This window comes from Rattus rattus, chromosome 1, assembly GCF_011064425.1.
Source record: "Rattus rattus isolate New Zealand chromosome 1, Rrattus_CSIRO_v1, whole genome shotgun sequence".
In the NCBI taxonomy this organism is placed as follows: Eukaryota; Metazoa; Chordata; class Mammalia; order Rodentia; family Muridae; genus Rattus; species Rattus rattus.
This window is the reverse complement of record NC_046154.1, coordinates 22,884,923-22,900,962: the sequence shown is the minus strand read 5'-3', so window position 1 is coordinate 22,900,962 and position 16,040 is coordinate 22,884,923. Positions and strand designations below refer to the sequence as shown.

The window sequence follows — 16,040 nt, the reverse complement described above, 5'->3', positions numbered from 1 at the left end:
CAATCAAAAAAAAAAGATGTCAAAATGGCAAGGAGCTGAGTGTATATGGCCTTCTGTTCCTTCCTAGATGCAAACCTGAAGTATTTCAGGACTCTCATGAACAGGGCTATCGAAGGCCCTGTATACAGTGAAAACACGTCTCAGCTTCCCTGAGTAGCCCCGTGACCCATGCTCCCTCTCAGTGCACTCCAGAACCTGCTCCGTTATCTTTGAGGCTCTTATCAAACATCTTTTTTTTTTTTTTTTTTTTTTGTCGGAGCTGGGGACCGAACCCAGGGCCTTGCGCTTGCTAGGCAAGCGCTCTACCACTGAGCTAAATCCCCAACCCTCTTATCAAACATCTAAAACTTCACAAGCCCTCCAGGTCCTGTACACAGCCACGGGAAGGACACTGAGGCAGATGTCCCCCTCTTGAAAAGCCCTCATGGCACACACAGGTAAGTTCTATTGATTTCCCCAGCACACATCTCTCCCTTCTTCTCCCCTCAACCCCCAATCTCTGTCTCTTGTCTGTCCTCTCAACTCTGTGGTTAGATCTGTTAAAATCTTTTCTTGGGTATTGGGGAGGCAATACAGCATGTATGAAGCCCTGGGTTCAAGATCCAACAACACATAAGCCAGTCACAGTAGTAGCACGTTTGCAATTCCAACCCCCAGAAAGGCTGAGGCAGGCGAATCTCCATGCACTCGGGGCCACCCTGAATCAGACCCGGACTCAAAACGACATGTCCATCATGGTGACACACGCCTTTGATCCCAGCACTCAGGAGGCAGAAACAGAAAGATCTCTGGGTTTGAGGCCAGCCTGGTCTACACAGCAAGTCCTAAGATAGTCAGGGCTACATAGTGGACCCTGTCTCAAGAAAACAAAAACAAAAACAAACAAACAAAACGAAAACAACTGCCTCAAAAGACAAGCGGCAAGCGAGCAGTTGCTATAGAAGAAACCTGACCCTTGAGTTTGAACCACAGATCTGATATAAAGTGGAAAGAATGGACTTCATAAAGTTATTCTCTGACCTGGGCACGGTGGCACACACAAGCATATTTACACAGCATACACGGATGTAAATGCACCCAACAATAACAAGAATAAATAACACTTGCTAGGCATGGTGGCACACGCCTTTACTAAATCCCAGCTCTTGGAGACAGAGGCATGCAAGATATCAGAGTTGAAGGACAGCCAGGTTTTCATACTGAGTTCCTATCCAGCCAACGCTACATGGTGAAACCATGAAACCCTGTCTCAAAACAAACAACAGGGCGTGCTGAGATGTCTCAGTGGTTGACAGCGATGCTTGTTCTTCCCAGAGGACTGGGGTTTAATCCCCAGCAACTCTGTGCAACCATCTATAATCCTAGGGGATCCGACGGCCTCTGAGGGCATGCACACGGGAGGTACAAACACATACGCACACATTCAAGCAAAACACCCGTCTCCCCCCCCACTTCCCTCTCCCTCTCCTGAGGCAGGCAGATCTCTATTAAGGTCAAGTCCAGCCTGGTCTGCCTGGTCTACATAGCTTCAAGCCAGCCAAGGCTATATAGGGAGATCTTGTCTCAAACTAAGACCAAAAAATAACTAAACAAGACAAAACCACCAAGAAACGAACTGAGGACGCTCCTCCACAGGTAGCCAATAGCACCCCAGGCTCCAGGCTCTCTACCTCTTGTGCTGACTTTACCCTCAGAGGGAAACTTTCTGGCAAGAACTGCTGTGGCTCCGGCTGTCTGCCATCAGTATGCTGTCCTGGAAAGAGTGAAAGCCCTTCCAGCTCTGCAGAAGTGAGAGGGCTCCTCAGTCCACACAGCCAGCCCTCCACGGTGGCCTCCCTTGGCCAATCTATAAAGGCTCTGGTGATGGCTGCCGTCAACCTGTGACTTAGAAGAAATGCCTTGTGGATGTAACCCCTTCCCCCAACTGAACCCGGGTTTTGTCTCCCATTTCATGAGACTCCAATGGAGTCATACAGCTATGAGGGAGGGGACGCTGGCACACATGGGCCAGCCATGGCATGTGGTAGAGATGGCAGAACAGTGATACAGGATACTTCCTGCTACCTAGTGTGGGTTGGAAACAAGGCTTAGAGGGAGGGGTGGGCTCTGGATTGACAGATAGAACCCAAACCCACTCACTGAACTTCTCAAGACGTCGTGAGTTTCCTCAGCTATGAACTGGAGAGAAATGGGTAGAGCTGGGTCAAGTTCAATGGCCAGTTCATCTGGAAACCCAGGGAGAACTTCTGAACAGGGGAAAAGCACCTCGTGCTTCCAGGGCAAGGGCAAGGGCAAGGTGAAAGTGCAGAGAAAGGAAGAAGAGTTTCCTGAGGGGGGTGTGTGGGCTGGATGGGGGGTGCACATGCACATACACAGGAACTGAGTTCAAGGTCACCCTTGGTCATAAAGCTCATGGTCAGCCTGCATATATGTGACCCTGCCTAAAATAATAACAATCAAAAGGAAAGATAATGAATGGAGCAAGCAGTCTTAGAACTCCATAGTATGTCGGCTCATTCTGTGGCCAAGTGGGGATTAGGCGCCACCCAGTGGACAAATCTGAAGACAGTTGGGTCCAGAAAAGAATGGAAAAGTCTCTGTTCCTATAAGGATGGTGCCAAAGAAATTTTGGTTTTTGCTTTGTTGAAATTTGCCACTTGATAGAACCTTCTATGTAGATCAGGCTGGCTTCCCAGTCACACTGGGCTGGAATACATTCTCAGTGAATGGCCATGGCGTACAGTGTGCACATCTCGCCTGACAGTTTACGCTAACGACTCGCTGTTTATAAGGACCCTATGGAAATGATGCTAAACAAAAATCCAAATTCTAGTAATTTCTGTGTTCAGAAATGGGTCAGGAAGCTTTAAAGACTTGTAACAACGTACTTGGACCACGAACCGTACCAACACGGCAGATAGTGATGGTTTGGAAGAGAGAACCTTGAAGATGAGGACAGTGCTAAGAAAGCTGACCACCACCTCCATTTCCTTTACTGAGTCGTTAGTGCTGCCAGCTGAGACGAGGTCTTGCTGGCTTGGGCGTGTACAAGGAACTATAGGTACTGTTCACAAGCACAACCGACCCTGGAAGGACAGTAAGACAAGGATCAGAGGGATGGCCCTAAGTGCTATGGTTAGACATGTGCTAACACATGTAGCTCCGTTTTTGAGACAGCGTCTCATGTAGAGCCTGGGTTAGCCATTAAACAACGTCAACTAGCTGACAGCCAAGGCCTGTTGTATGTCAGGTTTCAGTTGGGAAGAACAAAAGCGCTTGAGTTGCAGGGGTTAGTCATAAATGCTCCAAATATCGGGTAAATAGAGGCAAATTCTCCAGTGGTGGTCGCTGGTTTATACTGGAAGCCTGCACTCTAGAACACTGCTTCTCTTGTGCCGTATGGGTTTGGTTTCTACCTGTTAACACGGGGAAGAACACAGAAAGCAATGCCCGAGACTTCCTGTTCTGGAGGCCTCCAGAATTGTCTTCACCGAGCACCGTTTTCTTAGACACTCCACGTAAACCAGCTCACCCCTGCTCGAGTCTTTCTTTTTGGGGGACAGAGTCTCTCTGTGCAGCCCTAACTGGGCTGGAACTCACTCTGTAGACCAGGTTAGCCTTGAATTCAAGAGATCCGCCTGCTTCTGCCTCCTGAATGCTGGGATTTAAGGAGTGCACCACTACAAAAGGCCCCAGATTTCTTTTTTTTTTTTTTTGAAATTTCACCTACATTGGTGTTCTGCCTGCACGTTTGTCTGTGTGAGGTTGTCTGATACTCTGGAACTGCAGTTACAACCAAGAGCTGCCACATAGGTGCCGGGAATTGAACTTGGGACCTCTGGAAAAGCAGCAAAGCTTCCAACCACTGAGCCGTCTCTCCAGCCCAGTCGCTCTTTTATTTTAACGTCAACAAAATGTATGATGAATCATAGGAAAGATTCATTTACAGAAAAAGAAAAATACTAAGGATAAAGCTGTCTTTATGTATAACTTTGGAGTGAATGCTAGAGATGAATCAATTTGAGTTCCTCTTCTAGAAATGTCCCACTATTTCACTGCCCCTTTCCTGGTCATCCCTTCCCACAATCCTTCCCGTTACCCCTTCCCTGACTCTTAATCCAGGGCTTCTGAAGGGCGTTCCAGATTCCAGCCTGGAAGTCTAAAGTGTCCATGTCTTTTGGTTAAAAGCCATAAATAACAAAACACCCTTAAGTGTTCCTGAAATTCAGATGTAGGCATTTTGTATTCTAGTTTCATCGGTCAGAAATCACAGTCAAATTTACCCACGCCTTCAAATACTCAGCTCAGACTTGTGGTGTTCAAGATTACCTTCCTTCACAAACGTGGGCTTCCCTCATCTTCCAGTCCACCTCCAGCTCCCTCTGGGAGTGTGCCAAGCCCTTCACACCTGAGCACAGGGACACTGAATAGGCCTCACCCACTTCCCATGTTCTAAGAACACGCCATACTTTCCCTTGTTCTCAGTCTTTGCAGTTAATTATTAAATTAAGAAGGGGGAGAGCCCATTCCTCACTTTCTATTTTTCCCTACGCGCCGAGCTCTACCAACTTCGGGCTGGCTTGTCCTCCCCGGCAGGTGAACAAAAGTGAGTGGCAATGTTCTTAAATTTAGAAATTTATTCTGTTTAATCCACAAGCTTTATATAGCTTTAGTTAAAAAATAAAATAAAACAAGTGAAATCAAGACACTGTCCAGGCCCTTCCAGCCGGCCAAATACAGGAGCTCCTCAGTTGTGTGTACCAATTGGAAGAGTAAGGAAAACCATGAATGGGAGCCACCATGTTTCCTAAAACAAATTTATGTAACTGAAGGGTCCTTCCTGGGTCTAGTGAATCGCCTTTACAAAAGAGGAAGAAAAGGGGAGAAGGAAACAAAACAACACAACCGGAAGGAGAAAACCCAGAGTTCCTAGTCAGCTTAGGAACTGTCCCATGGGGCAGCCCTGCAGCCCAGGAGTGTGGCTATGCTGCGCTCTAGAGCTGGGATGCTGTCAGGACAGCAGACTCCATGGGCAACAGAGTCAACACTCACTCGCCCAAACCTCTGTGGTACTTCAACAGTGCTCTCACTTCTGGGCAAGCTTACAAACCTATACAAGGTTGGAAGCATAATTTACATGGGTAAGATTCAAGAGAATAGGGAGAAAAAGAAAAGAAAAGACCCCAACCTTTTGGGAGAGGCGAGGGCATTTAAAGGAACCACAAAAATGCCAACAATATTCAAACCCCCTTTTTTAAAAAAGAGATTTTTTTTTGGCTTAAAATATTTCACTCTAAATGTCAATGGAAGAATTGTCACTAATACACCGTGGACACCTTTGTAATGTAAATCCATGCCCCCCTTTTTTTAACATGGTGAACTTCAACCTAGCAATTATTACAACAAATGTTATAGTCTAAAGCTCAAACACATTTTAGCAATTTTGAAATTGAATTGAGTACAAACCAAATAAAATTTACAACGTAACAAACATGTCCGCCTAGGACTGTGGGGACACTTGGGCCTTCCGCATGGATCGCAGGGCCTTCTCCCGAAGGTGCCTCTCTAAGTCATCAAGGTTGTCATCTTCAGCTTCACTCTCAGTCTCCTGAAAGACAAACCCAAACCAGGCAAATATTAAGTCTTGAGACACAGTGGGAGACACTGAGCACAGACCAGCACCAAACCTCAAGTGCACACACAGCGATGTCGCTTTGTAGCCTAGGCTTGTTTAAAATTTGTTATGGTGCCAAGATCAACCCTGAGCTTCTGATTTTTCTTCATCAACCTCCCAAGAGCTGGGCTTACTACCACGCATACCACCATAACCAATTTATCTGGAGCCTTGAGCATGCTTAGAAGGCCCTCACCAACTGAGCTATAGTCCTATGCTTGCTATGCAAGTATGAGGACCTGAGCTTGGAGCCCCCGGTGGCAGCCCAAGTACTGAGGAGCTGGTCCAGCCATGGTCCAGCAGCCTACCTGAAACGGAGCTCCAGGCAAGACAGCTTAGGGAGCTTGCCCCCAACCTGATGACTTGTGTCCCATCCTAAGGAATCAACTCTACAAATTGCCCTGACTTTATAAAGTGCAATAAAAACATGAGATAAGAGACAGACAGACATCAAGTGCATACTGATGGCTGAGCACACACAGATCCTGCTGTGATCAGTTACTTGGGGATGTCCCCACCTTTGTCTGTTATGTGAAGTGGTAGTATACATGTCCAGCCCACAGCAAAGGGCCCGTGCTCCGTCCCTTAAAAGTAGTTTTAAAAAGTTGAAGCATTCCAGCATTAAGCCCTTTCGAAGCCAAAATCTGTACTCTTCTTGATTCTGGCAGGCCACCAAGAAACATCAAAATACTACAGAGAAACAGGCAGTGGCTAGAAAGCACAACCACTTCTCACACGGTAGGCAGAGGCATGTGAATACCTTCCTGGGCTCTGGTGCTGCCGCAGGCTCTTCCTGGGCTGATGGAGTGGCGGCAGCAGAGACAGCTGCAGGGGCAGCAGGAGCTGGGGTGGCTACGGCCACAGCCTTCTCCTTCTTGTGTTTTTTGTGCTTCTTGTGTTTCTTATCCTTCTTGTGTTTCTTGTCCTTCTTCTTCTTCTTTTTCTTTCCACCTCCTTCTTGATCAGAATTCTAGAAACCCAGAAACAGCGAAGTAATCGAGCGGATTAAAATCTTTGTTTTTGGCTCGAGGGAATCTTAACAAATGCATCTTTCGCAGGACTGCAGAGACAATGCCACACCAAGGGCATCCTCAGAGAAGTGAGACAGACACACTAAAGCCAGGGTCCGCCCACAATCAGTTGAAGAGACTCAACGCTGACTGACTCCTACAGCTTCCTTACTAACTCTCAGCCAAGTTTCCAGCTATAGGCTGTTGAATGGGGTGCCAACAGCTGGGGTCATGAGCTAACACAAGTTGCCTTCCAGCTCCTGAACATGAACAGTCAATGAGGAACAATTATAAACCTCTCACAACACTCAGCTAACACCCAGCAGGATTTCAATTTAAAGTGCCAGGAGCCCAAACATTGCCAGGACAAACCATGCACATTTTAAGGGTGGGAGTGATTTGTCTTACTCTACAGAGATGTTCCTCTTATAGGAGTTAGTCCTTCCAATCTACCGTGTGCATCCCAGGGACTGAATTCAGGTTTTCAGACTTGGAGGCAGGTGCCTGAATTAACTGATCATCTTACTAGCTCAGACATTCCATTACAACGGGAAAGCACCTCCACAGGCCCTGTAAGTTACGCCTACATCTAAGTAAGATAACCAGACCTATCTTTGCATCTACTCAACACCGTGGGTTAGTCAAACTGCCACAAACACGCTCCAAACAAACTGACCTACAGCCAGGCAAAATCACCTAACACAAAAGACCCTGTTACTAGCGCTGACTGGCTCATGACATTCATTAAATATCAGCAGGAGTTTTTGTTGTTCAATTGCCTAGAAGAGAGAATCAAATCCCCATTGAAGTACAGTTCCTACTGAACACTTATCACGTTCACACTATAAGATTCAAAGATTTAACTGGCAGGGGTGGCGGTGCATGCCTTTAGTCCCAGCACCTTAGAGGCAAAGGCAATGACCGTATGATCTATGGAATTCCTAGACAGCCAGAGCTACAGAGAAATCCTGTCTTGGGGAAAGGATGGGGATGGGGGGATTTTAACTGAACCACCATACACTACTGTCTTTACACTATATTTATATACATTATTTTAACTGAATCTAATTTGTAACTGCATTGTTTTTGAGACTGTGCAGCCCAGGGTAGCCTTGAACTAAGACACCAGTCTGCTTTCGCCTCTGTCTTCAGAATGCCTGGGATTAAAGGCATATGCCAAAACACTGGGTTTTAAAAAATTTCACGCACTAACTGGTTTTATGAGGTATAGTCACAAGACCAAGGCTGAGGCTCGCCTCTTACTCTTTGATCCTGCGTCTGCCCGGAGACCTGGGACTGTTAAATACCCACTACCACTCTCATCCGACTAATTTATAAGCTGTCCAAAACCAAGCAGGTACATACCCTGGCAGGGGACGGGCTTGGTGTTGGGCTTTTAGCCTTCTTGGCTGGTGCTGCAGGTGACCAGTTTGTGGAGGGTGACTGAGACTGCACAGGAGAGGGGGGTGCTGGAGGCTTTTTAGCTGTTGGCTCAGGAGATCCAGAGACTGAGCGGGAAGATGAAACCCTTCTTACGGACTGAGGGCTTGGTGAGGCAGCCCTAGACAAAAGGGGGGAAAAGGCACGGTTGAGAAGACATCGAAAGGACACACACTTCAATCACCCAAGTCTTTACAGGGTCATTCACGCCCTACAACGCTACCATTTTCCTAACGGTTCACCCTGCAGGACACTAGTGACATCAGCTCCTTAATTTCCTAAAGCATACTCATGTGCTTATCTGGGGCTGGAGAAATGGCTTGGAACTGGGGTTCATTTTCTAGCACCAACACAGCTCACAGTTAACTACAACTATAATTTCAAGAGATCTGATACCTGCTTTTGGCCTCTGTGAACTGCCCACAAGAAGTGTACAGATACAGACAAAATACCCATTTACATAAAATAATAAAGAGAAAAAAATAAGCTCATTTCACTGGAGACTCAGACACATCTCTCAAATACCTGATGCTAAGAACCAAGCAGAGCCCTCTGGAATTTGTTTCTCTGTAGCCATGGCTACAGAGTCCTTGAACTCAGAGAGCTGCGCTCTCTTCCCCCAGTGCTAGGATTAGAAGTGTGTGCTATCACTGGCTTCCCCATCACTTCTTAACTGTTCAGTGAGAGAAAGGATTCTACATGCGACAACTACGTATCCTAAGAAAAGAAAGCAGTGGGCATTTTTACTTTTTTTATCTTTTTTGGGTTCCGAGTCCTGGAGACCTCCTAATAGGCCTAGTACTGGAGACGGGACTGCCTTCCTTGGGGCACGCTGAAGCTCCTCTTCGAACAGGGGAGGGCTTGAGGTCTGAGGCGCCTCGAGGTCGGGTGAGGGCGGTGCCTTTTGTTTGGTTAGGTGACCGGGCCTCCCGAGTGAGCGGCCTGGGGAAGACCCTTTTCTATGCTTTGAAGATAGGGAGGGTGAGCGTCTCTTGGTGACTGGGGGGCTTCTTTGTTTAGGAGGTGGAGAGTGGGAGACCCGGCGCTTTGGTGGAGGAGATGGCGATGCCCTTCGCTTGGGTGGGGGTGGGGGCGAGGCAGTTCTCCTCTTTGGAGGTGGGGAAGGAGAGTATCTCCTCTGGATGGGAGGAGAGTATCTTCTTGGAGACGGTGAGCGGCGGCGTGGGGGAGGAGAAGGGGTCCTAGAAAAAAAACAACACAGCAATAAAGATGAAATGGACAGTATCCAAAATATTAAAACCGTTGTTGCTATTGCTGCTGCTGTTGTTTGTGCACACCCACATCATGCATGTTCAGGCTGGTCGGGTTAGTGGCAGCAATTCCCCGACCCACCTTTAGGATTCTGGGATCACACTTAGAGCACTACAGTTTGATGGCAAGCGCTTTCACCCACCGAGCCATCTTGCTAGTCAATCCAGAATCAGGAAAATTAACTAAAAAGTAACTAGCCATAACTATGCTGTAGGAGATATATTTCAAAGTAATACACACTCCACCATGAGTGACAAGAGAATACTGTGTTGTATTATTTAATGGAGAAAGTTGAAAATTTCAGAAACAATTGAAATTCATCAAACCAAGAAAATGTATACAATTATATAAAACAAAGTAGTGTTTCACAACAGAACCTCACACTGTGTGTGGTAACTGTGTTGCCAGGCAATTGGTTAAAGCAAACCAGGCAATCGGGCAAAGCAGACTTGAGTTCTACTGTGACAGGAGCTGGAGAGATGGCCCCCACCCTGCACCCCCCACTTTGGTGTTTTTCAGACAAGAGTTTCTCTGTGTAGTCCTAGCTGTCATGGAACTTGCTCTGTAGACAAGGCTGTCCTCAAACTCAGAGAGGTCTGCCTGCCTGCAGTTGAACATCTGTGCTGCCATTGCTTGGACAAGGCTCACCTCCAGAGAGCACTTGCTGACCTTGCACAGGGCCTGGCTTGGTGCTGAGCACCCATCCATGTGGTAGCTTACAAAACCTTGTGAATTCAAATTTAAGGGGGATCCAATGCCATTTTCTGGCTTTCATGGTCACCAGGTACACAGCGCACACACAGATATGTAGACAAAGCACTCTATAGTAAACAAACTAAGAAGGTTGCATGCAATGGCACTGTTGTCTCCTTTGAACTAGCATCCTTGTTTTTTAGTGAGAAAGCTTTCAACAGACTGCCAAGTCTTCTGTCTCAAAGGACCATTTTTAGTGTAAATTCACTGCCAGGCAAAGGTATTTCTTTTTTTTTTCGGAGCTGGGGACCGAACCCAGGGCCTTGCGCTTGCCAGGCAAGCGCTCTACCACTGAGCTAAATCCCCAACCCCGCAAGGTATTTCTAAAAGCTCTAGCCAGCTTTTCTGTTCAAGGTGACAAAATCCTGTTATGTTCTATAAAAATTACAAAGTAATACAACATTTAGGAAAACTGCACAATTCGTGCTTGGATTTTCAACAAAAATTCCTGCTCAGATCTAGGTTTATAATAAGCCAATCTTCAGGCAAAGTGGTAAAACAGAACTGGATAGTTATTTAATAATTCTGGCTAGGCACAGTGGATCCGATTTGTAATCCCAATAGCTCGGAAGTAGCTCAGCATCAAATCTGAGGCCCGTCTGCTATACTCACTAAAATTTTATTAAAGGAGAACAACTGCTGCCTAGGAAAAGATAATAACCCACTAACGGAAACAAAGGATCATTCTACAGTGAGTGCTTGCCATGGATTCAACCACACACACAAACAAATTTAGGCTGGTTCCAGACCAGGGCTGATCTTTCTGCCTCTGCCTCCTAAGAGCTGGGATTATGTTGGTGTGCTGACACACACAGCACCACATGTCATTTTCTGAAGGGCTCTAACCTCTTCCTTCATGGATTATCCTTTTGATTTGGGACTGCCAGCACCTGTCAGCTAGGGTTCTACACGACCAGCAGGAGCATCGATCATCGAGGCTTTGGAGCTGCGCACATTGCAACAGCTCAGTGCAATGGCCAACGTGCACTTAGATGGTTTCCAAAGACTCTTGTACTGAAGAGCTGACATTTCTCACTCCCTCACCCTAGATATCCATCTATTTTCTTCTCCCCTTGTTTGTTTGTTGGGCAAGGTTTAGCTTCTCTATACCCAGGCTGACCTCAAGTCAAAATTTCCCTGCCTCAGCCCTTCAAGAGTTTAGATTCTGAGCATAATACTCTAGGCTCCTATTCATTCTCTCTCATTCATTCATTCATTCATTCATTCTCATATCCCCTCCTCCCGGCAAATCTCTGCAGGGTTTTTTTGTGTAGCCCTGGCTGTCCTTCCTTGAACTCCCTTTGTAGATCAGGGTGGAATTGAATGCAAAGACCTGCCTGCCTCTGCCTCCTGAGTGCTGGGATTAGAGGTTAGCATCACCGCTGCCCTGCCCTATTTTCTGTTTCTACAGAGTTCTGTGTCCCATAAAGGAGCTCACACTTATGTGACGCTTTACGACACACAATGCAATGTCTCTCACAAAGCAACTTCTATCACAAAGACCCAGAGTTACCATGAGTCAATTGGACACAGTACCTTCGTCGTGGTGGTGGGGTGGGAGATCTGCGCCGCCGAGGAGGTGGGGGAGGAGGGGGAGGAGGGGCTGGAGAAGGAGATCGTCGCCTTCTGGCAGGAGGTGGGGAAGGACTTCTCCTCCTTCTACTACTAAACAAGAAATTAGAATTATCCTCAGTCGGTGACATTCATAATTTAAATTCCCCCAGGAAGCATATTTCCATTGGTTAACTAACCCAGAGCAGAAACTTATTTATGTTTTGCTTTTGGTATGAGTAAAAGATAGCTTTGTGATGTTAGCTTCAGGCAAAAACACACATTTGGTTATGACATAAACCACCCAACAGAGGGGGGAAAAGAAAATAAAAAAACCGACACTAGAACATTTATTTTAGTTGGGACACAAATAATAATCAGTTGGGAAACTTATCCGAGACTTTTGTGAACCACGTGAGGGCTAAGTTCAGCCAAGCTGTGCTTTGAAAAGGTTTTTCAATTGACTTTGATTCTTCATGAGAAACATTTTGATGTAACAGACACCAAACGACTTAAGACACCAATCTGGAAGCCCTGGCTTAGAGCGGCCCCTCCTCCACAGCACAGAGACTGAGGGAAGCCCAGAGGGACTGCACACACTAGGTGACTGCTCTATCTCCAACCTTCACAGTCTTATCGCTAAGAAAGATAAGTCCCATCACTGAAAACCGCCCGGGCATCACACCCACCAATGCCCTAAAGACAAACCACAAACTTGTCTCAAGTACTAGAGCCACTCTGGGAGTAATGTGGTTAAAAGGACATTCAAGAACCAAATACGACAATTCTGAGTTCTACAATAAACCTCCGACACAAGCCACATACCAAGTGCCACATGTTAACAAACTAGAAGCAACCTCACAAAAGACTTAAATGACAGTTAAGCCAGTTTGTCACCATTGACAAAGGAGAAAGGAGTCAATGCAAACAGTCCTAGGTTCCTTGTCCAGCCAGCGCTACACTGTAAGCCCGGCTCAGTTTCTAAAGCTCACCAGACTCTTCAGAACCCACTACCACATTCAATCTCCAATCGGATTTGATTTAGGTTTGCTGGTGATGTGTGATTAGTACTTCATATTAACATTTACATAAACACTCAGAATTATACTTAAATTTTACCCTCTCTAATGTCTGACACTGAGCCAGGCGACTATGGCGCATACCTTTAATCCCAGTACCTGGAAGACAGAGGTAGGTGGATCTGTGTTTGAAGCCAGTCTGATCTACATAGCAATTTCCGGGACAGCAAGGGCTACACATAAAAACCCTGTCTCAAAACCAAAATTCAACAAATGGGGGTAGAGGGAGAAAGCCAGGGTTGATAAGATGAGCTAAGCAGATTGCCACTGAGCCTGAAGAAAGGAAGAGTTCGACTCCCAGGACCCGCACGGTGAACAGTGAACCAGTTCCTGCAAGTGTCCTCTGACCCCCAAAAGGTACACGGTGGCACGTGTGGAATCACACATATCCATGACAAATAAAAATACAATGATGACTTTAAATAAGTCACTCCCTACTGAGTCTAAAGACCCAGAATTCCCAGATTAAAAAAGAATCTAAAGCCAACTCCTCACACAGACCTTGCACCATTTATCTGGCGTGGTAAAAACAAAAACACACACCAAAGCAACTTAAGGCTTCCTCCAGACATAACGTGTCCGTGAGCGGGGAACTAGGTAAACTTGGTATGGAACCCTAATTTGCAAACACAGTGTCTAACCAACCTTTTAGTCACTGGCGACTGCCATCGCTTTCCCATCTGCATCCTGAGAGCAGTGGAGAAAAACAAATGTCAAGAATTCCACTCATGCAAATTAAATCCTTCTTGTGGAAGCACTTTTTAAAGCTTCAAAAAGTCTGGAATTAATGCTACAATTTAATTGCTCTATTCATGCATAAATAAGGCAGTCACTCAAAACTTGTCTGGTTTTAATGTTAACTACCAACAGCAAGAAAAAACAAACTAACCAAAAGCCCAAACCAACCATTGCCTATAAGTTCTGACACCAAAAATCTGCCCAATTCTAAAGTAATTTTGGGGCCCAAGCTATAAATTACAGTTTCAACCCAACCACAGATCAGTCAAAACCATTAATGAAGACTGTTACCGAGGAGAAGTCTCTTTTTGGCGCTTTCGAGGTGATGGAGAGGCACTCCGAGAAGGAGAATGTCTCCGCCGCCTGCCTACCTCACCATTCTTCACATGGGATCTCTTGGGCCGCTCATCTTCTGAGGTGGAAGAGGAGCCAGAGTCTGTAATCACAGAGCAAAGAACAACAACAAAATATCACACACACACACACGCACACACACACACACACACACACACACACTCACACACACACTCACACACACACTCACACACACACACACTTCCACACACACACACACTCTCTCTCTCATACACACACACACACTTTCTCTCTCTCTCTCCACACACACACACTCTCTCTCTCTCTCTCTCTCTCTCTCTCTCTCTCTCTCTCTCTCTCTCACACACACACACACACACACACACACACACACACACACACACTCTCACTCTCCCTCACTCCCAGCCCCCTGCACACTTTACACTGCATGCTCAAGGTCCTGGGTTCTACACCCAGCACTGGAGAAAATGTTACTTAGAAGTTAAGACTCAATGACAAGGCATTTACCTAGTATGGCATGAAGCCATGAGTTCAATTCTCAGTACCATTAGGACAATCTAATCAGTACAACTAGTGACAGTGCTGCTCACAACCAGCAGAAAACTAGCAAACCTAAGACTAGTATATCTCAAGAGTCCTGAGACCTGTATGGCTCTCTTAGGAAAGCAATCTAGGGACGTAAATGAATCAGGCTTGTACGTGCACGTGCACATCTGAGGACAGGGAGGTGGAGGAAGGAGAATCTCAAGTTCAACATCAGCCTCAGCATCACAACAAAACTCTAGTGAATTTTTTCTCAATTAATAAAGTAAAGCTTCTAAAGAACCTAAGGGCTGATGTTGTAACTAGCGGTAAAGCACATGCCCAGCATGAGAAGGCCCTGGGTCACACACCAGTAGCAAAAGAACAACAAATCACCAATATGCCACTTGAAATAGAAAATAAAACTGCTACTGTGGGGTTGGGCATTTAGCTCAGTGGTAGAGCACTTGCCTAGGAAGCTCAAGGCCCTGGGTTCGGTCCCCAGCTCCGAAAAAAAGAACCAAAAAACAAAACAAAACAACAAAAAAAACCTGCTACTGTAATTACAACTATAGCTGAGTGAGGGACAGGGTGTGGCTGTTAGGAGAGAGCTTGCCTGAGACTCTGGGAATCCATCCCCAGTACTGCATAAACTGAGTACAGTGGTGCAAAGCTGGACTCTCAACATTAGGGGATGGAGTCAAAAAACCACAAGTATATAGGTTTTTGCCTAAACAGCAAGTTAAAGGCAAGCCTAGGTTGCAGGGAATCCTTTCTTTTTTTTCAGAGCTGGGGACCGAACCCAGGGCCTTGCGCTTGCTAGGCAAGCGCTCTACCACTGAGCTAAATCCCCAACCCCGAATCCTTTCTTAAAACCCAAAACCAAACACATAAAACCCAAATAAGTAACACAAGAACAAAGCCTCTGGCTTAAGACATTAGGCTTCTGCTCCCCCCGCCCTTTACTTATTTACTCTATGTGAGTACACTGTGGCTGTCTTCAGACACACCAGAAAAGGGCATTGGATCCCCTTACAGATGGTTGTGAGCCACCATGTGGTTGCTGGGAATTGAACTCAGGACCTGTGGAAGAGCAGTCAGTGCTCTTAACCACTGAGCCACCTCCCCAGCCTACCCTTCCTTCCTTTCTTTCTTTCTTGTTTGTTTGTTTTTTCGGAGCTGAGGACCAAACCCAGGGCCTTGAGCTTGCTAGGCAAGCGCTCTACCCCCACCCTTTCTTTTTAATCTAACAATCAGAACTATAGTGAGTTCCAAGCCAGCCACAACTACAGAGTGAGGCCAAACAAAAATAAAAATCAAATAGCCACAAGTAATAAATGAAAGAGAGTCATAAAAACTAGTATGGTCTTCTAAACTACAGACTCCTGATATAGAACAGAATTGCAGAACTGCCTAGTAGACTCATACTAGGGAATAAATTAGTCTTCCAATTTCATTCTGTTTTCCTATTGTACTCTAGATCAATTACCTTTTGTTTGGTTTGTCTCTGAGACAGGGTTTCTCTGTGTAGCCCTGGCTGTCCTGGAACTCACTCTGTAGACCAGGCTGGGCTCAAACTCGAGAGATCCACCTGCCTTTGTCTCCAGAGTGGTAGGATAAAAGGTGTGTGTGCTACCACCGCTTGGGTCCAATTACCTTATATTT

At 46.1% G+C, this 16,040-nt stretch overlaps 1 protein-coding gene across 1 annotated transcript in view; it reads right to left on the bottom strand.

Annotated features, from left to right (window-relative positions):
- Nucleotides 1-4,619: 4,619 nt before the first annotated feature.
- Srrm1 (serine and arginine repetitive matrix 1) overlaps nucleotides 4,620-16,040 on the bottom strand; it is a 32,115-nt gene continuing 20,694 nt past the window's right edge. Inside the window, 9 exon segments of the mRNA XM_032896267.1 lie at nucleotides 4,620-5,608; nucleotides 6,435-6,644; nucleotides 8,050-8,245; nucleotides 8,873-8,906; nucleotides 8,909-9,061; nucleotides 9,064-9,326; nucleotides 11,686-11,814; nucleotides 13,425-13,466; nucleotides 13,809-13,953. Of these exon segments, the coding sequence (XP_032752158.1) occupies nucleotides 5,501-5,608; nucleotides 6,435-6,644; nucleotides 8,050-8,245; nucleotides 8,873-8,906; nucleotides 8,909-9,061; nucleotides 9,064-9,326; nucleotides 11,686-11,814; nucleotides 13,425-13,466; nucleotides 13,809-13,953 (1,280 nt within the window). The 3' untranslated portion in view covers nucleotides 4,620-5,500.